At 48.0% G+C, this 23718-nt stretch overlaps 2 protein-coding genes across 3 annotated transcripts in view; both read right to left on the reverse strand.

The window, feature by feature from the left end:
- The window catches only part of LOC113994413, a 46054-nt gene that overhangs the window by 10235 nt on the left and 12101 nt on the right, over positions 1 to 23718 (reverse strand). Inside the window, exons 6-8 of one of the 2 annotated variants that reach the window (XM_039380757.1) lie at positions 13504 to 13664; positions 12208 to 12261; positions 507 to 540 (exon numbers count right to left, since the gene is read on the reverse strand). In XM_039380757.1, the coding sequence (XP_039236691.1) occupies positions 532 to 540; positions 12208 to 12261; positions 13504 to 13664 (224 nt within the window). In that variant the 3' untranslated portion in view covers positions 507 to 531. Of the gene's footprint in view, positions 1 to 506; positions 541 to 12207; positions 12262 to 13503; positions 13665 to 23718 lie in introns of those variants that run through there. The other variant, XM_039380756.1, reaches the window with a different exon arrangement.
- On the reverse strand, positions 2757 to 10620 carry XIRP1 (xin actin binding repeat containing 1). Its single transcript, XM_027733425.2, has one exon. The coding sequence runs from the start codon at positions 10618 to 10620 to the stop codon at positions 2923 to 2925; it is 7698 nt and encodes a 2565-aa protein (XP_027589226.1). The 3' UTR covers positions 2757 to 2922.

Below are 23718 nucleotides of genomic sequence, written 5' to 3' on the forward strand. Positions count from 1 at the left end.
GTGTAATTCGTGTCCACTGCTGCAAGAGAACCAGGTCTGTAGCTGAACTTGTCCTTTGACCACTCAAAAAGGCACAGTTTAGACAAGGACAACTGTCCTCTGTCCACTGGTCCAGGTAATTCTCCCATCCCCTTTGCTCTTGAAAATATCTACCCAGCACTGTGTGAGAATGCAGCAACTCACAAAGAAATGCAAAGAACAGTGAACAATGTCACGTCTTGTACCCAAAAATCACGGAAAAACTGTTACAACTCCTTTGGGATTTGAAAGTTTGTATGTGCTCCACTGGTTTATTATTGCAAGGTCTGAAGCACGGAGAATATGAGCTGATCCTTCAGCTTGTATTTGAGTTTCAAATCTTTGCATTTGTTTTTTCTCTCCAGCTCTTTCAGTGTTTCAAGGAGCCATGTATGGTGCTGAAATAATGCAGCATCTGTGTCCTCCTCGTATTTCAGTTCCTGGCTAGTGGAAATACCATGAAAGAAACATATCTTAAATGATCTTAGCCTCATAAATGGCTCTTTGAGACATTCAGGAATCCTGCAAAATGAGAAACAAACAATAAGATCGGTATTTTTAAGCACTGGCAGTGCAGGATATTTGGGTTTATTTGAGTTCCTGTGGAATCATTCTCATTGCCCAAGCAACCTGTTTTCAGCTCACTAAAACAGCTCCACAGTTGTCCTTCAACAGAAATGAAACAAAGATGTGTGATGGGCATCCTGAAGCAAGTTGAGGTGGAAATGAACAAGGATGAGAAAGGAGTGTTGGAAAAATTCTGAAGAGAAGCTCCAGAATACCAACACTCCCTTACTTTTGCCATTGGTCCTACTAAAGGGATTGGGAAGGTCAAAGCAGTTATTTTTTTTCTGGTTGTCTGAAACCAGATATGCTCAGTTTATGATGATCTGCTCTTCTAGCTCAGCCTTCAGTGTTTACTCCGGTGGAACTGAAAATCATGTTCTTACTCTTCTTTCGGTACATCTTACTTTCAAGTTTATGGGGTTCTAGATGTAAATCAATGAGTTCTGGGTGTGTACCTGTTTTTGAGGAAGGAAGCAGAACTCCTGCGTGGTCTACAACACCTTTAACAAGGTGTTGCATGATGCATCATGCATGATGCATGATATCTGCTATATAAAAACCTATCTATGGACTCATGGACTCAGGGATATGGAGTGGTGGACTCTGAACTTCCTCCCCAGTGCCCTGCTCTTGATTCTTTAGTGTGGGTTCTTTTGCTCAGAGGAAAAAGGCAAACATTAACCATAACAACTAACTGATGGGGTTTTTTTTTGAAAGAAGTTACTGTCCCAATCTCAGAAATATAAATTGATGCACTCTGAAATGAGGTGACTTGCCATAGATCAACTAAAATTTCTACAGTCAGATCCAGGGGTTGTCAGTCTGAGTCTGAGCCAGGCTGTAGGACACAGCTCCCTGAGAAACCCAGCAGTCCCTCTGTAGGCTCCCCACATTCCCCCACAGCTGGAACAAACTCCTTGCTCACTTGCCTTACCCCCAAACTCAGTGTGATGTGAGCTGAGGCGCAGCAATGGGTAAAACCTGGTTCATCAGCTGCCCCCCTCTTAAGGCTTATGGAGCCTTCTCCAACCTCTGCTGCCTTCTCACTTGGGGAAAATGGGTACAGACAAGTGTCCAGACCTTTCCTGGTGTATAGATCCTACCCAGTCTCCACCCACCTACACAGAGTCCTGGACTGGGGTGTCCATATTGCCCCGGACTCAATTATTTTTTTAAACAAGAGTATGAACACTCCTTGCTGCAGGGCTGATAATCCACCCACACTGCAAAGCAGATGTAGACCAAATCCCTCCAGTGATTTGGAGCTCTCTCAACATGTGACTCAACTGGCCCATTGAGAAATGGTTTCTAGGTACTTTGAATGGAAACAGGCACCGAACAAAAGAAACCCAACCAGACCAAAGTATTTTTAGAGGTAATGTTTACCTTCAGAACGCAGCAATAGAAGTTAAAAAAAAAAAAAAGCCACAAAATATCTAAAATCTTCAGTTGAGAATGTACAAAACAAAGTCATAATAATAAGAAAATTGCTTTACAAAGTCTCAAAGTGAATTTAAACAGTAAACATGTAGGAAAGCATGGAAAATCTAAAATAAGGGGTTTGTATATGTTGAATAATAAATTACAATTCTAGAAAAAAACAAAGGAAAGCAGTAACCATTCTGACTCAAGCAGAGAATCTTTCATAGCATCTTTCTTTGGGGGAATGGCATTGATAATAGCTGTAGGTCTTGGCTTGACAATTTCCAGTAGCATCAAACACTTTCCAGGAACTGAAAAATAAACTGATAAACACCTCCCCCAAAACCAATAGTGACAGCAATTCAAGACTTTTTTTTTTTTCCTTTTCTTTCTTTTCTTTTCTTAATGGCTAAGAGAAAACTTATCAAACCCACCCATCAATATGAGCTTGTGTATATATATGTGTGTGTAGGATGCCCTTCTTAGAAAGAAAGGTGTTTGTTTGCCAGGGACCAGATTGGTTGGTTCTTTAGCTGATCCTACCTATCCTTCCTTCTGCAGCAGTTCAGAGAATCCCGAGACAACACCACGAGCTGCCCCCCTCCAAACGTTCAGGGGGAAGATGCCCTAAGGTGCCCCATGGATGGATTTTTCCCTTGTGCTTCTAAGAGTGCCAGGACTCTGGGTTGTGGTGCAGCACCAAGTCTCTTGGGTTGGCCAGGTGAGGGCTGTTCTCCTCCAGTGTCAAGGCAGACTGCATTAGTCCTGTCTGTATGCGAACACCAAGACGACGACCCTGAGAAGTCCCTAGGGTGTAGGTGAATCCCTGTGTGTGATGTAGCTGAAAGAGGAGAAATGTTTATCGTGGCCCTTCTCTTTTGTCTCAAAGAGTCTTCTCTTGCTCTCCAGAATCTCCTACTTCTTTGGCTTGGAGTTGCCAAAGGTGACAAAGACCACTCCTGGCTCCTGGAAACTCCCGTTGGTGTGGAAGTTTTCACCTGGGCTCTTCAAGTACCTCCGAAACATGGGTGAGGCCGAGACCTCATACTGGGGATGAGCCACCACATCGCACGTGGAAGATGTTTGTGTCTCAGACTGTTTGGTGACGGTGGTGGACGAAGTGATGATTTTGTTTCCAAACTGGTCCATTTCCTCGTACTGCTCCATGACAGTCCGGGTGGCTCCGTAGAGCTTGGACCCATCGGGCCCCGTCTGCAGCTCCAGGATGCTTTTCTGCCTCCGTGGATTTTGTGGGCTGGAGACATTCAGGGAGCAGTATTCCGAAAAACTTCCTTTCTTCCCACAGTGGCAGCTGTCTTTGGAGGTGTCCAGGGAGCCCTTCTCTTTGTCACTGGTCGGATGGTTGGCATTGCCAAGGGTGTGCTGTTTCATTGAGCTCAGCCCAGCTTTTGTTTGGAGGGGGTCTGGTCTCTTTTCTAAGGGTTTTGTGTCATGCCCAGTAGACCCAGCTGATGGATGGGTAATGGAGCTAAAGCTGTTATGAGCAAAAGCACCCCTCTTTCCTGGAGAGTCAAGACAGTCCGGCGAAGGGACATCCTGGGGGGAATGTGCTGTCCTGGGTGATTCTGCTGGTTTCCTGGCAGCAGACTCGATGGTGATGTAGGAAGGTGAGGAGGGAGAGCTGACACGAGACTGAACGAGGCGGGGGACCCCCAGCTCTGCCTTGGCTGCCTCAGTCTTTTCTGCCACCTTTGCACTTTCCACAGATGCTGCTTCCCCCGTCTCCAGTGTGACTTCCTCCTGTTTGGCTTTGCTTGAGACAATACTGATTTTACGGATATTGCTACTGCTCACAGAGCTTTGGGTGCTCCCCAGAGACTCCTTGAACAACCCTGACAACCCTGCAATGTCTGACTCAGACTTGAGACTAGAAACAGAATAAATAGCTTTCTTGATGGCCTCCTCAATGTCCTGGATCCGGGCAAGTGTCTGTTCCTTCAGGTGCATAATCTCAGCGCTTGCTCGTTCCAGGTCCTCAAAAACCAGCTCCATTGAGGAGACACTGTCAGTGTCCTCCTTTTCCAGTGCCTCAGCCTTGTCCTTTTGCTTGGCCTGGTGGGCCTTCTGACGAACAACCCACTCAGGGACCTTCTCGAAGAAGCTCTTCAGAGCTTTCACATCCACTTTGCTTGTCTCCTCCTCAAACTCCCTCACTCGAGTCAAGATTTCTTGCAGCTGCTCCTGTCTCCTGAGGTTCTCAAAGATCTCCATAGCTTCCTTGACATTGCCTTTCATGATCTCCTCTTTGTGTACTGACAGCCTCTTCCTACGCTCATCTTCCGTTTCTCTCGTTTTTTTTTCTCTCATAACAACCACTGGCTTCTCCTGGGCAGGTGTCTCTGCCTCCCCATCAAGACATTTCAGTTGCCCACTGGTCTCCTGATGTTGCTCCTCAAAGGAGTTCATTGACTGCTGATGGAAGGACATTGAATGAGACATTTGCCTCCTCTCATGCACCTGCTGCACGACTCTCTGACTATCCCACAATCCATAAGAATTAGTTACACTTTCCCTTTCCACCTTGGATGAGGCGCTTTGTGCAGTGTCATCTCTCTTTGGAGGAGTGGTGTGGCCCACAGGGGAGGTTCTTGGCTCAGTTTGTCCTGGCATATTATTTGTCTGTGCTCTACCAGGACAGGTGGGAGGCGATAGTGAAGAGCACCCGTTCTCATCTCGGCACAGCTCTGTGTGCCTCTGAGCCACCTCACCTGGGCATCTCCTTGGAGCAGCAGCTTTCCCACTCACCATTCCCTGCTTGACTTCAAGACTAGCCACTCCATTTTTTATTGGTTTTGAAGTCTTAGCGCTGTCTGATTCCACCTTTCCTTGTCCTGCTTTGTTGGCCTTGTACCTTTCTTCTGCTATTTGAAGAGGGGTTTTGGCAGAGTACTTTGGTACCTTTCTCTCAGTGTTTGTACCCTGAACTGTGACAGTCTTCTTCACAGATGTCTCCAAATTGTAGGATTTTGCCTGAACCTCCTCATAGCCTGATTGTTCATGAACTTCTACGCAGCTTGATCCCAGCTCCATGGCGGGAGTCTTTGGCCTGATGATTTCCTTCAAGCCTAGAGGTTTTGGAGGCAGGGGTGGAGGGATGGGTTTGGTTGATCTGCTTGTGCTGTTACTTGCAGAGGCAGAATGTGCCTCGTGTGAGAAGTGCTCAGGTTTTGGAGGGGGAACAGGTTTTTTCCTGTGTGGGCCAGTAATTTCTGGTTTTGGAGGAGTCCTGGGCTTCTCTGCAGGACTCTGATCACTGGGTTTGCAGGACAGAGAAGGGAGGGCAGGAAGAGGGGTCTGGAGTGGTGCAGAACATCCTTGGACTTCATCTTTGCTGGTTGTTAATGGAAGGGCACCTTCTCTTGCTGCTTTAGTTGAGGGTGGGCAATGTTCTGCTTTCATCACAGCAACTGGGGGAGGAGGAGGAAAGTCATTATCAGCCTGCGACCCTGAAGCCACTACAGCAGTCTGGTTACTAGCGACTTGAGTCTCATTTTTCTTTTTACACACAGAATAGGACTGCCCTGCATTTCTGTATATCATAGCAGCTTTAAAGTCCCCTCTGGAGACATTAACGTTAGACTTTTCCAGCGACTGAAGTGTGGCTTTTAAATTACCTCGGACAACATCCTCCTTTTCTACCAGGCGCTGTTCTGTGGCGGCACTTTGCAGTGCTCTGATAGCTGTCTGTACATCCCCTCTGACAACAACATCTCTTTCTTCTTGCACTGATTGCTCTTTGTAATCAGACTCAACACAAGGGTTTATATAGGTTTTCACGGGTGTGGCAGTATAAAGGCCATCCTTAATGCTAAAATCTCTACTAGGCACAACTTGCATTTCCTGGCTCAATAGTTGTCCTGCCTGTACTTCCTCAGAAGCACTGACCTTTTTGTGTGATGCTATGCTCTTCTGAGACACGCTTGTGTGGGTCTTGGATGCCTCCTGGACTCTGGTGGTGGTGGTCCTGGTGGCAGTGCTGCTGCTCTCCTGCTTGGTGGATGAAGAGTCCTGTTGGTGCATGGTTGATTGAAGGGTCATTGTTCCCTGCGTGCTGACTGTCTGCTGCCTGCAGGCTGTGTGGACCTCCTCCCTGTTCCTCTGGAACTTGCTCTGGACATGGTGTTGAATGTTTTTTGCTTCTGCTGTTGCCAGCCTCAGGCTTTGCATTGCAGCCTGGAGATCGCTCCCAAGGGCCTTTTCTTCTGTCTGAATCTGGCTTGGTCCCCCACTCACCACACTCTGCTGTTTCCCATCCACTTCTGCCCCCTGAGATGTCACTTGGGTTGGAAATGTGCCTTGCGTCATAGTTTTGGGCTCCTTCAACTGGGCAGTGGTGGCTTCTCCTTTCTCTGCCTTCTTGCTGGCATCAGCCACCCTTTGGATTGACTTTGTAGTCACTTTAAGACCTCCGGACAGAATTTCTTCCTTTCCCACCACTGTGGGCAGGGGCTTCCCAAGACACTGCACTGTGGTGCCTGTCACACCTGCTGCATGCACAGCCCCTCTCTCTAACACACCCTCTCTGCCTGTGCTTTCACATACAAATCCCTTTTTTGCTCCCTCCATAGTCCCTGGCTCACCTTCTGCAATTACTTTCCCTATTTGTTCTTTATTTGGTAAGATACGTATGTTAGCCCCCTGCACAACCCGTGGGACACTCTCGTCTTCCCCCTGCTCTGCTTGGGCATTGATGAGGGATTGTATCTCTGACTCCTGCTGCAGATTCTTCAGATAGCTGAGATCTCCCTTCTCAATGCAGCTCGCAAAAAGTTGGACATTTCCCTTCTCGTTGTCCTCCCGTTTGATGGTTGCTGCTGCTTTCTGCTCCTGAGAAGAAGCCAACAGGTTCCCAATCGTTGACTTCACATCCCCCTTGACGACTTTCTGCTGGATAGAATGGAACAGGAGGGAGTAGAGAGTCATCTTCACTGATCCCGACTTTGTCTCTTGTAAGACCATTCCCTTTTTGATGGAAGCATCTTGACTTAGGAGGCCCTGTAAAGCCTTGGTTACATCTCCACTGAAGTCCTCTTTGCCTTTAACAGCTTCACTCTGGTCCAGCAGCTGCAATGGGCTTACTTTGATCTTGCCATCTCTGTCCTCCTCCACCAGCACACTCTGTGCTTCCATGTTGGTCCTGTGCAGGAGCTGCAGCATAATCCTCTGCAAATGGCCTCCCACAACCTCCTCCTTCAGGATCTCTGGAGCACCGGGGCTGCTGAGCTGATACTTCACCATCTTCACACTCTCCATATCATTGGCTTCAATGAGGATCCCATCATGCTGGATCGCCTGGCAAGTGCAGAGAGTCTCTAAAGTCTCCTTCATGGTTCTTTCTTTCAGTTCTATTTCTATGCTGCCTTCAGAAGCACTGAATTTATCCAAGGGCGTGCTCTCGAAGAGCCACGTTGTGCTCTTCACATCTGCACGAGGGATTGCTTCCTGGGCCCCAGCGTTGGCCGTCACCTCCTCTGTGTCCTTAAGCGTGTCCATTGGCTGGGTTTCAAACAACCAGGTGCAGCGTTTCACGTCCCCCTTCTGGCTGTCCTCTCTCTGCACTGTGCTCATGGATGAGCTTCTCTCCGCATCCCCGTACAGGGAATCCACAGGGTGGTTCTCGAAAAGCCAAGTGGATGTCCTCACGTCACCCCGCTGAACGTCACTGACACTGACCATCCTCACGTACTTCTTCTGGCCCACCTGCTGGGACTCAAAGAGCTGCTTGTTGGACTGAACATCTCCCCTCTGCACATCATCTACAGTTCTGGGCACAGACAACTTTCCCACTGAGAAGGAGTCAAGAGGCTCTGTCTCAAACCTCCACCGGGCAGCCTGGACATCTCCTTTCTTGATGTCCTCTTGGGTGACAGCCCTGATCACAAACACCTCTTCTTCCTTCTTGATCTGATCCAGGGGCTTAGTTTCAAACAACCACCGGGCACCTTTCACATCACCTTTCATGATTTCTTCTTTCTTCACTGAGGTGACCTCGTGGTATCCCCCCTCTTTGTCCTGGATAGCATATAAGGGTTGGCTTTCGAAGAGCATCGTGCAGGACTTGACATTTGCTTTGCTCATGGTGTCTTTCTGGATCTTCTGGAGCTCTGTCTCGTCCACTTCGTCATGGATTTGGTCAAGGGAATAAGTCTCAAATACGAACCTTTTGCCTCCAACATCTCCCCCCTTGATATCCTTTTCTGGAGGGATTTCCTGGATGCCCTCAGAGTTGTCCTTCAGGGTATCCATGGGGTAGTTCTCAAAGAGCCATGTGAACTTGTGCACGGATCCGGCTTCGATTGTCCCAGCATCTTTCCGGGATTTTGGTTTGGTGGCTGTATCCAAGGGTTTAGCTTCAAAGAACTCCTTCACTCTGGACACTTCCCCAGACTGTATCTCCACTCGGCTGGAATACCGCATGGTCTTTTTCCTGTCAGCTTCACCGACAGTGCTGCTGCCCAAGGGCTCAGTCTCAAATAGGTGCCGGACAGTTTTGACATCAACTCCCTGTAACTCCTCCTGACTGTACGCCTTACTGACTTGCAGATACTGCTCCTCCTGGCCTTTCAGGGAGTCCAGGGGCTGAGTCTCAAACATCCATGTGTATGACTTCACATCAGCTTGGGGCACGCTGCCGTCCTCCTCCTGCTTCTTTTCAGCCTTCTCGTACAGGGTGTGCATTGGCTGGGTCTCAAAAAGCCACCGGCAGGTCTTCACATCCCCCCTCTGGGAGATTTCACGCTTCACTGAGGGGTGCTCCTCTCCTTCCATGGCTTTGTGATGAATGACATCCATAGGCTGAGTTTCAAAGAGCCACTTGGCTGTTCTGACATCACCAGCCACCATCTCTTGCTTTGTGATCCCCCGTATTATATCCACTTTCTTGATGCTTTCATCAAACTGGTCCAGGGGCCTGGTTTCAAACATCCACTTGTAGTTCTTGACATCCCCGCTGATGATCTGCTCTCTGCTTACAGAGGTGACTTCATGGAAATTGCCAAAGCTATCCTTGATGGCATACAGAGGTGTTGTCTCAAACAGGATTTGGTTGGCTTTGACATTGCCAGCTGGAATCTTCTCCTCCTCTTCTTTGGTGATGGGCTCAGCATCAGCCTGTTTAATGCTGTCTAAAGGGAGAGTCTCAAACAAGGTCTTGAAAGACTTCACATCCCCTTTTACTACCTCTTCCACGCTGGTGGCTGGAATTTCTTCCTCAAATGCCTTGGAGATGCTACCAAGGGGACAGGTCTCGAAGACGTGTTTTCTTTGCTTCACATCTCCCTTCTCCTCTGCTGAAAGCTCTACTTTCTTTAAGCGTCCCACCTCAAAATTGTCTCTCAGTGTTTCCATTGGCTGCGTCTCAAATAGCCAGAGTGTGGATTTCACATCACCTCCAACGACTTGTTCTTTGGCTACAACACTTTCTGAAGCTTCTCCTTTCAGGGAGTCAAGAGTCTGGGTCTCAAAGAGCAATCTCTGCTTAGTGACATCTGCCCCTGTGACAAAATCTGTAGAAGCCTTGAAGTCCTGTTCTTCCACTGTGATTTCTCTGATGGCATCCAGGGGTTGGGTTTCAAATATCCACCTTGCTCCACTGACATCTGGCCTTCCAATTTCTTCCAGCGAAATCCCACGGATTATCTGCACTTTGGAAGTGTCCTTGTTGATGGTGTCCAGGGGCTGAGTCTCAAACAGCCAGCGAGCCGTTCTGACTGCATTGCTCTGAATTTCTTCTCGGCAGACGGACTTGATTTCATGGATAGTCCCAGTTTTGTCTCTGATGGCACAAAGGGGCTCTGTTTGGAAGAGCCTGACAGTCTTCTTAACATCGCCTTTTAGCTCCTGGATTTCTGACTTGAGTTGTAGGATGCTCTTCTCCTCCACTGAGGAGCAGCGTCCTATAGCATCCAAGGACTGTGCTTCAAAGAGCTGTTTGGCCCCTTGCACATCACCTCCCTGGACAGGCTCCTTGAGAACTGCCTCCTGCACCTCAGTTTCATCTGAATACAGTTTGTTTAATGTGTCCAGTGGTTGGGTTTCAAAGAGCCATCGGGCAGTACGAACGTCTCCTCTGGCAAGGTCTGTTTCTGACACCTTGGGTGATGCTGACAGGCTGTATCCATTAATTGACTGGCTTTCAAACCTCAGGGAAGTACTTTTCACATCCCCACCAGGAATGATCTCTTCTTCTGCCAGCTTCTTGGTGGCTTGGTGGTCCCCAATGGAGTCGAGTGCCCAGTTCTCAAAAATCCAGCGCATGGACTGAACCTCTCCTGGGAGAACTTTATCCAGGTTCACAGAGGCCTGTGCATTGGGGTCTTCGGTATTAAGCATTTCTGCCAGGTCCTCAGTCACAGCTTCTTCCAAGTTCTTCCTGAGCTCGGGATGCATGTGTCTGTAGAGCCTCTTTAGCTCGTTCACTTGGCGCTGCTGGTAGAACTTGGAGAAGGCTTGTTTTGGAGGAGGCACAGGGAGTGGGTTGAGATCCTGACTCCCTGGAGCGATGACCTGGACTGAGCTCACGGTGGGAGGGGGAGGCAAGTCGTCTTCCATTTTCTTGGTGGCTGCTTTAGATGATTTCTGAGCTTCTGACATCTTTGGGGAAACAGTTTCAAACGTCAGAACAGTTTCTGTCCCACCAACCCCACGGCCGTTAATGGTGAGAACGGCAAAGGGAAAAGCCAACAAGGGAATTCCGTGCACCTACTAAGCTCCGTACCTTTGGTTCAGTAGCACACAGCACTCCAAAACATCACACCACTGCACACGCTCCAGGCTCGGTGTTAGCTCTGGTTCCACTGCAACGGCTCAAGGCAAGGCCTCTAATCCAGGTGAGGTGGTTAGTCTACAGTCCCCAGGATTCAGTCCAGCTACAGCATAACAGAGGTGCTCGATTTGGGCTGTGCCACCAAGAGAGTGACCACAAGAATGACGTGGAAAAGGCTGTCTTAGAGTAGTGAGCTAAAAGTTAACTTCTCCCTCCTGCTCCCCTGTGTCTGGGGTAGTGTGAGGACCTGCAGGGAGTCTGGGAACACAGGATATGGGTGCAGGAGAAAGTCAAGGAGTTTTCTGTGAAGAGGTCTCAAGAAGTAAATGGGGAGAGGGAACCAAAGTGTCAAACTGAGCTGATGATGTTGGGTAGGGAGGTAGCACGATGAGCTTTTGGTAGCACCATGGGTTGCCTACTGCTCAAGAGGGAGAGCTGGGGAAAGGATGTTCATCTGATTAATGATTTCTTCTGTTGGACTCGTGGGGGTACCCCATGTCACCATTTACACAAGAATAGATGGACAGTTATACAATTAGAGACTTAAATAAAGCTCTTCTGACTTGCAGACTTGTACAGATATGAGACTAACTAAGGTCTACAAACTGCTGGGATCAGCAGGCCAAATTCCTTTAGGAGAAAAAACAAGGCTGAAGGATCAGAGGTTGGGGTAACACCCATAGCTGGGTGCCAGGGAAGTTAGACCTGTTTAAACTCAGTCTGAGCTCAGCTCATATTCACAGCAGCATTGGTACAGAAGTGAACAGAGTGGGCTGTGGATGTCCAGCCCACCTTTGAGCCTCCCTTTCTGCATTTTTTTCTCCTTAGTCTGGGAACCCTGGGCACCAAACACTGAACTGAATACCTGCAACCTGCTCTGCCTGGGCGTTTGTCCACAGGGAAGGTAGCTGAAGCCTTTAACCATTGTCTAAAAGAGACTGTAATCCTGGTGGCTTTCCTTTCAGTAGACAGATCTGCTGACCCTTGGCATGCCTGTGCAGTTACGTCTGTGGAGTTATGCCTGGAATATTATTAGTTGTTGCTCAAAGCAGTGGTGCGCGGTGTTATTTCACTCTGTTACACGCAGATTGTTCTGGCTAAAAATAAGTTTTGAACATTAGTAAAAGAAACCCACACTCAGAATACCGAAAATCAGCATATTCTGCAGCAAGTGTAAAATGCAAATCTTTCGCATGAGCCAACTTACTTTGAACGCACTTTTAAAAATAAGGGTGGTTTGTTTTTTTTTTTTTTTATCTGTGAAGAACTTCTGAACGTGGGGAAGGGCGACTGAGCAGCTGATAGCTATATTCAGTATTAAAGTGCTCCTTGCTGCCTTGTGTGGGTATTTCAATCACACTCACAGGCCACAAATATTTGGTTAGATAACGGTGCTTATCTTAAACATTTCCTACCTTGCTTTTTTTCTGCCTGTGGGGAGAGTGAATGGAGTTGTCCTTCACAGCACTCTGTAAAAGATATGTGGAGAAATGACATTTAACTGCATAGGAAGACACATTATCTGTATATGTATTTTTATGCATTTATGTGTATTAAGGTGCATATCAACTACAGAGACCTGAAAACCGTTACAGGTCAGGTTTTCTTTTTTGGGTCACTGGCAGTTCTGTACAGATGAGAAAAAAAATCTTATTCCAGGTTGATCAAAAATGTACGTTTCCTAAAATCTCAGCCAACAAATAAAACCCAAAACACATTTTTTTTAGAGTTAGAGGAAATCAAAACTAGGAAAGTTTGATTTAGGCTCTATTTTTGTTTATACTTCAACTTTTAAAAACCAAGACTGATCTGTATCTGTAATTGCATTACAAAATGCTTAATTCATTGTTTTGGATCTTTTATTAATTTTATTTTTTTTTAGTCTTCTAACCAGTTGTAATTTTTCAGCTGCAGTCTCCATTCGCTTCTTTTCAACTGGAACTGTTTCAGTCTGGCCTCGTCCAGTAGGGAGTCCCAATAGACACTTGAGAGACTACATCTCTGAACACCATAAAAGGTTGAGAGTAAGGGGGGAACACGAACGTGCCTGCAGCAGTGGTCCAGATGTGAAATCGCATCCCATGTTACTCCTGGATCACCACTGGTACGGGGGAAATGGGGAAAATGTGCCTCATAACCCTGAATTATCCTATGGCCCACTGATCATCTTGGAGTGCGGGATTAAATCCCTGGATTCCAGACTAAGGACTACAAACAGAGGAACACGGGAGGTTGCACTGTACAGTTATGTCTGAGTGTGGTATATATGGACATGTGTATGTGTGTGTGCTGGAATGGGGATAGGATGGAGACGTAGGTCTTGCTCTGGGCTAAATATTTCCTCCATGAATATGTGTAAATACATACAAGCAAATAAAGCAGAAATCTTATATATGAATAAACTGTATGGGCTAGTGGATGTAGATGTGTGTGTGCTTCGTGTGTGTATGTGTGAATTTAATATGTATATAATATGTGGGTTTTTGTACACAGCTTATAAATCCCACACATATCAGCACCTCTGATAGCATTCATCCAGTATTTTCAAGTGACAATTGAAAAAAATGCTCATTTTTGGAAAAACAAACGCTGTGTTTCTGCAGATTTACTTCACCACACATTCTCTCTCACTCTCTTACAACCACTTGCTTGGGCGGGACATTGTTGGGATGCCGCTGGTGATTTGGGAGGGGGAGGATGCTGGTGCTTACCGGCTGTGCGGGGCTGCCGGCGTCAGCAGCAGCGGCAGCTGTCTGGGAGAGATAGAGAGCCGACAGCTCCTTCACGGAGGGCGCAGAGGACCTCCCTCGTCCTTGGTGAAGTATGTGGATAGTGTCGTCTGATGTGTCTAAAAATGACCGTGTCCGATCATCTGAAACAGGGACAGACGTGCGTGGTGAGCCCCGAGCCAAAGACGGGAGGGCAGGGTCAGCCTGGAGCCTGGGCATCGCTCACCACGGGCTCTGCCATCTGCACACCAATCCCCCTGGCAGCCCCTGCCCTGGCCCCCCAAAACTTAACATCATGCCCTTTTGGTTCAGAGAAAAATCACGGACATTTCCACCTTTTTCATGGCTGAAATGGATTTTGAGCCTGGATGAGAGCCACGCGTTTGCAGTGACCTGATGCCACCATCCTGCTGGTGGGGCACAGAGCCCACCCCTGTTCCTGCATCCCTGGACAAGGCCATCACCAAACACGAGTGAGTCAGAGGATGTGAAGGAGCTACATGTGTTTAACTTGAGCCAATTCCCACCACTCTACTATGGATGTGCCTCTCGGGCAGTTATATCCATTTATCTTCACCTTTTCTCTGGGAGCCTGTTTCAGGAAATGGAGAGATGAAGAGGCTACAAGACTTGCCCCAGGATGCAGCAGGGAGCCTTTGGCAGAGCCAGAGGACCAAACCCTGCTCTTAATTTAGAGAACTGATATTTTGAGCTGCACCAGCTCCCATGGGGCCCCCAGTGGAGCCCAGCATGGCATTGCTGAGATACTCAAGATATTCAGCATTCCTACCTTTGTTCAGATGTCTCCCATGGAGATACTACAGCTGAGGTTGTCCCTACTGGGTTCATGGAGAAATGGCCACTCTAGGAGGAGATGAACTATTAACCAGACCTCCTGGGGGCTACACAGAGGAACGGGATGGTTGGAGCAGTCACACACTTCTGGATGATGTCAAGGCCATGGTGCCTCATTCCTACCTATTGTACTCCATCCCCCTTGGTCCTCATCCCCCTAAACAGTGGGGGCTTCCCTTCCCACTGAGGATGAAAGCTGTGTCCATCCCCAGAGAGAGGTTCAGGTCAAAATCAATGGATTTAATGCTGACGGGTTCAGTTTTCACAGAAACCCCAAATTCCAGCTAAGAACTTTCTTTTTGCATTACCCTGCTAGGTAATGCCATCTCCATCTCCCATCAGAGACATATACTGAGCTTTACTCCTACGTGATGCACCTCAGTTCTCCAGGTTAGTCAGGGCTGTAATGTCTCTGTTACCACTGTAAAAACACGAGAAGGTTCTCCCGTTCTCTGCAGGCTTGCACTGCTGCATTCGGATTTAGTGTGGTATTTGCAATGCTTTCTGTTTGAACAATGGGCTCTCTCTCCACAAATCCAGCTATTGCACAGCCAGGAAAGGGCTGATGTACTTTTTAATGTGTGTGCATTAGAAGCACTGCAGCCATTCCAGCATTCTTTGCCCTCAAATGTCGTCCTCAAATCACGAAAATCAGTAAATAACAAACCCAATGACTCTTTTTTTTCTGCATTTTAAGTTCAGGTTTTCAAGTTTGTCTAGTAAATGCTGAAGAAAATTTGCTCTGGTTTTATTTTAAATTGACAACAGCTAATATCATACACTAACAGGATTCCAGGAGCTGGTGCTTCAAATGAAATGCCAGTTCCTGTGGGCACAAACACAAACCAAAAAACCATGAAAACAAGAGCAGAGGGGCCTCAGTGGGTTGTCAGACCCTGACCAGTGTGCTGCTGGAAGGTGCCAAACCCCTAGATTTCTGTTGTCCTTTGTTCCAGCTGCTCCTGCATATGTGCAGGCATTTGGATGATGAACCAAGGCTGGATACATGAGGAAGCAGTGGGATGCAATACACATTTAGCTGCCCAGTTCTGCTGAAGGTCAGCGGAAACAGAAGAAGGTATTTCCTTAATGCCCTTTTTTTTTTTTTTTGCTAAGTCACCATGTAAATATGGCACCTTTTTCCCTGATTTCTGCTGTCCACAGCTTAAACACCAAGTCAAAAGGAACTATCTGTCTACAGCCAGTGGAGACAGTGCAAGGCTGGTGCAGACCTGGTGCATCTTGAGATAGGCTGAGAGGTTGCAACCACCCTCTGGTTTCATCACTTTTCCCCACTTTACTCAAAACACCCCGAATTTTGACTAGATCCTGGATTTTTGAGATGAACAGTATCCTGGAAATCATAGAATCCTAGAATTATTCGGGTTGGAAGGGACCTTAAAGGTCATCTAGTTCTAATCCCACTGCCAGGGGCAGGGATACCACCCACTAGATCAGGTTGCTCTGAGCCCTGTTCAACTTGGCCTTGAACATGTCCAGGGATGGGGCATCCACAACTTCTCTGGGAATCCCGTGCCAGTGTCTTGCTATCCTCACAGTAAAGAGTTTCTTCCTAATATCTAATCTAAATATCTCCTCTTTTAGTTTAAAACTGTTCCCCCTTGTCCTATGGACATCAGGAGGGACCTTGCAGCATTTGCTGAATTGGCTGCAGAAGGCTTTGAGGAGGGCTTTGGAAAATCTTGTCTGGGAATCTCTTTCTTTTCTCTTCCATTGCTCAGTTACCTAGTGGAAAGGCAAAAAGGGGACCAATCAGCCTGGCAAGCAGAAGCTTTCTCCCTTACACAGTGATGAGGTTTGGCTAAGCCTCCCAGTAAGAGCAGTGGGGAGACAGTGAGCCTTGTTAGCTTCAAAGCAGAAAGGCAACCAAGCAGAGATTTGCAGCCTTTCTGGATGGGAAAATGAACACAAATCCGTGGCTCTCTTGAAAACTATCTCTAGGAGATGGGCCATGGCAAGGCAGGGCTCCTGCCTAGGTTGACATAAGTGTTACTGTGCGTAACCACTTCGGTGCAAAGTGCTTAGCAAAAGCATCCCCACGTCCTAGAGCTGGGCTGGTGATCTTTATTGGTCTCCTCCCACCCCAGTCTATAGGTATTACCACTGAGATGATATAATTTGTATTGGCCTATAGGCCTGTAGGTAGAGATACTGCACAAAGAAAAGCAATGTACCCCTCCAGCCAGGAATGAATAGTGCAGCTGAAGGAATATTTCCAGTCCCTGCAGTGGAAAATAGCACAGTGTCAGTGCTGCTGAGTCCTTCATCCGTTAGCTTGGGTGGATGAAAGGCCACAGGGCTTGTTTTAATGACAGATATAATTAGATACAAAGCTTTCGTTGAAGCCATTCCCTTATCGCTGCCTTTGTTTTCTTTTTTTCTTTCCTTCTCTTCTCTCTCTCTCTTTTTTTTTTTTTTTTTTTTTTTTTTTTTTTTTTTTTTTTTTCCAGTGCACAGGCTGTGCACAGCCCTCCGTTTGCTTATCACTTCTCACAAACCCCGCCTGCCTTAGATAGGGGCCGCTCCAACCCGCCGGGCGGGCGGCTGGCTCCGCGCTTCCACAAAGTCTGGTCTCTCCACGCGTCTCTGCCTGACGAAACAGGCTGCTGCCACCCTTCAAATTGCTAATTATAGATAAGAGCCAAAGAATAACAGTTCATTCCGCTAACGAGAAAGCCGAGCTGTCACGTGTGTGTGGATAACGGCATCCAAGCGGCACCGAGGACGCATCCAGAGTTGTGAGCAAGGTGCATCCCCTGGGAGGGATCAGGGAGCTTCCCAGCTGGGGATGCTAAAGCAAAGCCAAAGGTTGTTATGCAGACCAGGCTTAGGGTGTTATTTGTTGAGTATGAGAGGGAAGCCCAGTTTGAACCCTGTGCTGGGCTCCACATTTCTGCCTCGCTGAGCAAAAGAGCTCCGCTGGCACATTCGGCATCCGACCCAGCGCTGAGTGATGCATCCTGCGCGGCGCTGATTGACCAGCAGCCCCAGGGACTTTAAACCAGATACCTCCAGCATTAAAGCATCCCCTGTGAGCTAAAATAGAAGGAAAGAGCTCCTGAAAACCCCCTCCTCCCGTCCCGCCCAGCGGCTGGCACTGCGGCCGACGGCTCTGCTGCCTAAGTGAAGGATACAGGGAATGCTCCTCCCCGCTGGCGTTTGTCGGCAAAATGTCCTTGGTGCCAGTGCCTGGCGCCGGATGAATCTGCACATTTCGTATGAGGGGCTGCAATATTAGGACTGTCCATGGGGAGCAGCTGTCGGGTTTCTTGAGCTCTTCCCATGCCCGACCCATGTGCAGCTCGGGCTCAGTTTACAGCCTCTCTGCCCCATAAGTCGCACCCCGGGAAGGCAAGGAGGGCTGTGGGAACTGGAAACTTGCAACGGGGAAAAATAATTCCTTGTATTCCTTTGTACTCACTGATTTTTCTAGACACAGGGGGAAAAGGCAAGGCAAGGGGGGAAAAAGATTCTTAAATATTCATTTACAAGTTCACTCACTTCCTCTTCAATTATTGCCTTTAAATCACTCAACTGCTCTGTCTCCTACTGAACAGAATATTACAGGTCTCTTGAACCATAATCATGTTACATCTGACAGTCAGCTCCCAACAAGTGGAAAACAAATCACTAACAAAACCTCTCCCCCCTCTGCCCTCCCCTGAGAAAACCCCATCTCACCAGTAACACAGCAGCTCTGTGTCACTCCGCTTCCTATTTAAACCTATTTAGCCTATAAAGAAACAACGCTACCCACCTGTTGGTGTCCACCACCTCTGCTGCTGGCACTCCTTCACAGCTCCCACCACCAACCCCAGTGAGCTACCGAGCGCCTGAGTCACCTATTAAAAAAGGAAGCTGCAAGCTCAGCACCAGTCTCCCGGGTCGCCTGGCCAACCACATGTCATCGGCTTTGCTCCCAAAATCAGCCGCCCTGAGCAAACACAGCTGCTAAGCAAAGCCCTTTGTGTGGCCCTGTGCGCCCCACGGGCAGTGCCTGAGCTGGGGGTTGTGTAACGGGGGCCGAGATCAGCTGGGGGCTCGCACAGGGCTTGCATGAGTCGGGGGGAGAGGGACAGTCCAGTGGGGCAAGTTCTGCCAGGGTCCTGTCCTGCTCCATCACTCGCTGAAGGGAGCAGTGCTGTGAGACCATCTCACCCTGAATCTGGCATCCTCCGTCACCTGCTCTGTGGCTGCCCAACGTTGCTCCTCTGCAGGTCAGTTTTGGGTGTGCCATGTTGGCTGCTGTACCTGGAGTGTCCTGTGCCCAAAGCACAGACATGTTATGGTCTCACCCCTTGGCTGTGCCAGGGCTCAGGTACCACGAGGCCTTCAGTGCATCCCATGGTGCAGAACCCAAAACCCAGTACTCAAAGGCCAGTTGGAGCAAAGGGACCTGTGTCCTGGAACTCCTTAGTACCAGGGGAATCAGAGACAAAATAGAGATATCTTTCCATTGTGAATGCAACTTTCTTTTCCAGGGAGATGGAGGTGAACTGACCTGGAAATACTGCTGGGTTTGTGGTGCTCTGGGCTGGCTGTTTCCTGGGAATCTGGGGCTGCTATTCCCCCCTGCCTGGGACTAGCCATGGGCTACCCCCAATTGGATGGTCACTACCAGCTCAGCCGCCTGATCCAGGCTGTGTGACTGGACGTGTGTCCCCATTCCCAACTGCTTGTCCCTGGCTTGCATGTCAGTGAAACCTCAGCAGCTCACTGACCCCTCCTGAAGCTGGAAGCACATCCCTGCAGATGGGGACCCCATTTTGAAGTGCCTCTGCCTTTGGATGTGGCAGCTGCATGTACAGAATCACATCTGTCCCATCCTCCTACCAGCTTTTCTTCTTGGAGAATCAGTTCCCTGACAAAAGTGACTCCCAAATACTGGCACTGCTCCAGGGCTGGGCTGCAGGAATTTACATGGATGGGTAAGCACCCATAAAAGGTGGCTGGGAAACCAGTGCTGCAGCTTAATCCAAGAGCCGGGCAGCCCATCGGGGGTGCTCAGTCAGCGGGGAAAGGTTTAAACCTTTGCCCCAACCCCTGAACCAGTGGTCCTGGTCCATAGGGAAGCTATTCCAGAGGAGACACATGCTGAAGGAGTGGGAAGAGGGGAAAGCTCCCTGCTGCCCTAGTCTGGAGGCTGCCAAGAAGGTGAGCAGGGAGGGGTAGTCCTGAGGGGGGTGTGAGGATTTGGGGACGGGAGAGCATCTCTAGCTATTTCTCAATGCCCTCATGACCTGCTCGTGAGGTTTAGAGAATGTTAAAATATCATGTGTTTTTCTCCGAAAGAAGGGGAAGAAAAGGTAGGACAAAGATGCAACAGGGAGCATCAATGGGATTTTAGCCAGACTCTAGTAAAGACTGAGGACGAGTCATGCTCTAAAACACCTGCTTTCCCTCATGGGTACTCCCTCCTGACGCCAGGATCACACTTTGTTCTATTTGAAAACTGCAGTACTTTCTCTCATTTTCAGTCCTACAAAGGACCGTGAGGATTTGGAATTTAAGCTTTTTTCTTTTTGCCATGGGTTGTCTCATTATGTGACAGAGTGGCAATTGTAAACATGTTCTTTTTACATAGAAATCATGTGTTGTTTTACTGTTTTGGTCCAAGTTGCCTGTTTGTTATAACTATATGGGCTAGGAATCAACCTTTAAAAGTGAGAACTAAGATTTTCACAGGTTCACCTACCAACTCAGATGTAGAGAACAGCACTGATTACAGCTGGATGATTAAAAAAAATCATGCAACTTAAAAACACTTTTTTTTTTCGATTTCAAACTTTCATGAGTGCACCTTGCCCTTTCAAATAAGTTTGTACAGCATCATGTACAACAGATCCCTGATTTGGAGATGGGGGACATCTCTGGTATAGAAAATAAATGTAATGACTAGCACACATAAAAATATATAAATAATTCTCTTTTGAAAGGTTTTAAGAAAGATTTTGTGCTGTCTGCAAGCCATATGTTGCAATCACTTGAGGAACTCTGGTGTGCAGATTTAATAGATGAATTTCTGGGGTGGGAAATGGGCTGAAAAGTGCCAGAACCAGAGGAAGGTGCTAAACAAAGAAGTAAAATAAAATAATGTTACTAAAGACCAGCTGTGTTGAAGAGGAAATAAGATTTAAATTATCATTTCATGCCTTAGGAATTGCCTACTAAATTATAGTCTAATAATTAACATTTTGCACGTGTATAAAGTTACATTTGCAAATCTGAGGGGGTGGAGGGGGGTGAAGGAAAAAGCTGCTGAGGAATATCCTGTTTCCTGCCCTTGAGTTTCAAAATCAGATCTCTTTGCAACTTCCAGCACCTCCAAACTGAAAGTTCGTGATCTTCCATCACTTCTGCAAATGTTTTTGGCTCCTCAGCGTCAGCTGGACTTTGCAGGAGCAGCATCATGACCCTCAGGTAATTTAAAGAGCTTCTGAGAAGAGCTGGGAAAATTTAGCCTCAGACGGACCTGAGTATCTGCCCCAAGGCAGCTCAGGGCTATTTCTGGGCTTTGCAAAAATCCAGGAATGTGGAGGACTCTATTCCTGGCACCAAAAAAATGCCAAGAAGCTCTGCTGAGGGACAGCTGCGAGTGGCATTGCTGGTTGGGGACGTGGCCTTCCCGAGTGGGCCAACTGCTGTGGGATGTCTTTCCCTAGAGAGGGCTCCAGCATCACCCCACCACCTCACTTTTTGGGTACCAAGTGTCTAGAGAAGGTGAGTGGAGACCTGACTGTCTGCTCGGCAATACCTCATTCTCAGTGTTCCTCTGCTAAGTTAATAAAGGGTTAATAAAGGCAGAGTGGATGTTTAATTGCTCTCTCCCGGGCTGTGTGTCCCTGGCCTCTCAGTACCCAGCCCTGCCCTCTGACACGCTGGGATCGTGTCACGCCCCGCTCACGCCAGCACCATTCTCGTACCCTCCAGTGACTCTTCATCTGTTATTTACAGAGCGGTTTTCCACTGAAATGGTGATAAACACCCTCACTTGACATCCAGTGAGCGCTGTTTTTATTCCCCCGTTTCCCTAGTTCACGTATCCCACCATCAGGACTACTTTTACCCCTCTGCCAGTATCTTCTCTCTGCTCTCCCTCCTCCCGCAGCAGCGCAGCATCTCAGCCCTTGCAGGCTGCAATCCAGGATGGCCATTCAGGACAGCAGCTTCCCTCCCTCTAAAATCCCCATCCCCCGGGGAAAGCAACACCAAGCTGCCCACTGGAATAATCTCTGCCTGGGGAGAGGGCTTCTTGGCATGCCGCAAATACCAGACCTTTTAAGGGAAGCCCTCTCTAACCCATCGGAAGAGATACCTTGGGAATGTCTGAGCAGGCACGAGCCCTGTGAGCATCACCGGCCTCACATCCTGCCTGGGATGCAGGGCCCAGCAGGGATCAGGGCCGTGGCATGCATCTTTAAGGATTTCTTTGCCATGCCATGGTGTTTACGTGGGGGCATTGCAGGGATGCCACACGGTCCGAGGAGCTGCGAGACCCTGCCTTGGCTTTCTATTCTTATCCCGGTGTTTCCATGCCGCTGTCAGCCCTTTATCGCTGACAGCCAAGAAAACTCAATGCTGTTTTGGAAGAAACAGCCATGCCCCAGACTAATTTAGCATTATCCTCTAAAGAGAAAATCCCAACCCGCTTGTTGCTATTGAGATTCCCGGGAATTTCCGTTTGTTTCTGAATAAGGCAAATTGCCAGCAAGAATATGGGAGAGGAGAGAAATGTTTGGCTTAAAGGGGCAAGATACCAGTAAGATACAGTACTTAATGCAGAGATTCCTGCTACTGTGTTCAAACCCAGACTGGGGACTTTTGCTGGTGCTGAAAGAAGGATCTTCACCCTCCTAGTAACAAGGTTAGGGAATCCTTGCTTGGTTTCCCCCCTAAAGGAAGGTTTTGTGTCTTACAAAACACTGCAACTATTCAAGGGCTGAAAACAAATTCCACCCAGGCTGGATCCCTTAACTGCCACTAATGAACTATCTACCACTTTGCCTGGGCAAGAATATGGGTTTTCAGATTTTCTCTCTTCTTGCAAAGTGGTATCTGTACCAGAAGCACAGGAAAAGAAAGGCAATTCCACCACTCTTTCCCTAAATCTCTGTTTTCTGATGAAAATCTGAAGCTACTTCACATATTTTTTGGCAAAGATTGAGGTGAAAACTGGAGACATGGAGGGAACTGGGGAAAGTTACGGAATTTCTGTTGTTCTCGCAGCAATCTGAAGGATGGGAATTTCAGAAGGAAATGTCAACTATTGCCCATTACATGAGCAAAAAAAAAAAAAAATGAGTAGAGAAAAAATTCCAGCTCAGGTCAGGCCCTTCCCATAGTGACTGAGGGGCTGGACCTGCAGTCCTGGCTCTCCTGCTGACCACAACACAGACCTCAGAGCCAAAAGGATTTGGCAAATGGATAATAAGGTAAAAGACACACATTTGCACACAGGGGTAGACTTCTGCTCTGTCTTACAGAGTGGCACAGATTTTTGAAGTTACCTTCCACACACGTGAGCACAAGCAGGGAGTGGTATGGCCGTATTAATCCTGCTGACCCAACAGGCTCCTGAAGCCTTTGTTTGTCTCAGGGTCACAAACATATTTCTCAACCCCCTCTGGAATGGAAATTGAAGAGGGAAGGAAAGAAATTCCCTCCTTAACTAAACCTTCCCTGCCTCCTGTTCCTCAGGGATGTAAGATGAAGCAAAGCTCATTTGCTTCTGAACAGTCCCCACTTTGCTGCCTACCCACTACCAGTCCTGAACACGGTTTGGGTCTAGAAAAGGTCTCCTCCACCCCCAGCGTCCATCCAGCTCAACCCAATCTCATACAGATTCTTACCCCTATTTGGGGTCACAGTGACCAGAGGTATGGTAAATAACAGTATTTTTGGGGGGAGAGAATAGACACTGAGATCTGTCCCCATGAATTTAAGCCTCAAAGCTGTGAACTTCAATATTTCGAGACAGAGGAAAAGCACACAAGCACAATGCTCTGTTTCTGCCTAGGACGTGTCCAAGTGCCCCAGACGATGGCGTTGAACCAGACCAAAGCCACCGCCTGTGGAACACAACTTCTGCAGCAGACAGTGGGATTCACCAAGCTCTGGGCCAACAGAATAAAATCCATGGCTTTCCAGAAGCTGCAGCTTCTCTTTCATAGCACAAGGTGCTAAGCACCCTCATTTGCCCTGCATTTCAGGATCAGCTGGAGGTTCATTTTCATGCAACACTTTGCCCCACTCTAATCTACCCCAATATTACTTACAGGAAGGTCTCTGTAGTCCCGACAGGTGTGTCACGCTGCAGACAGC

The sequence above is a fragment of the Pipra filicauda genome, unplaced genomic scaffold (assembly GCF_003945595.2).
Source record: "Pipra filicauda isolate LSUMZ 115617 unplaced genomic scaffold, ASM394559v2 scaffold1_size10287979_pilon, whole genome shotgun sequence".
NCBI lineage: Eukaryota > Metazoa > Chordata > Aves > Passeriformes > Pipridae > Pipra > Pipra filicauda.

Excerpts from the sequence above, each read along its gene's own strand:
- XIRP1 (XM_027733425.2), bottom strand. The coding sequence starts at position 10,620 with ATGTCAGAAGCTCAGAAATCATCTAAAGCAGCCACCAAGAAAATGGAA.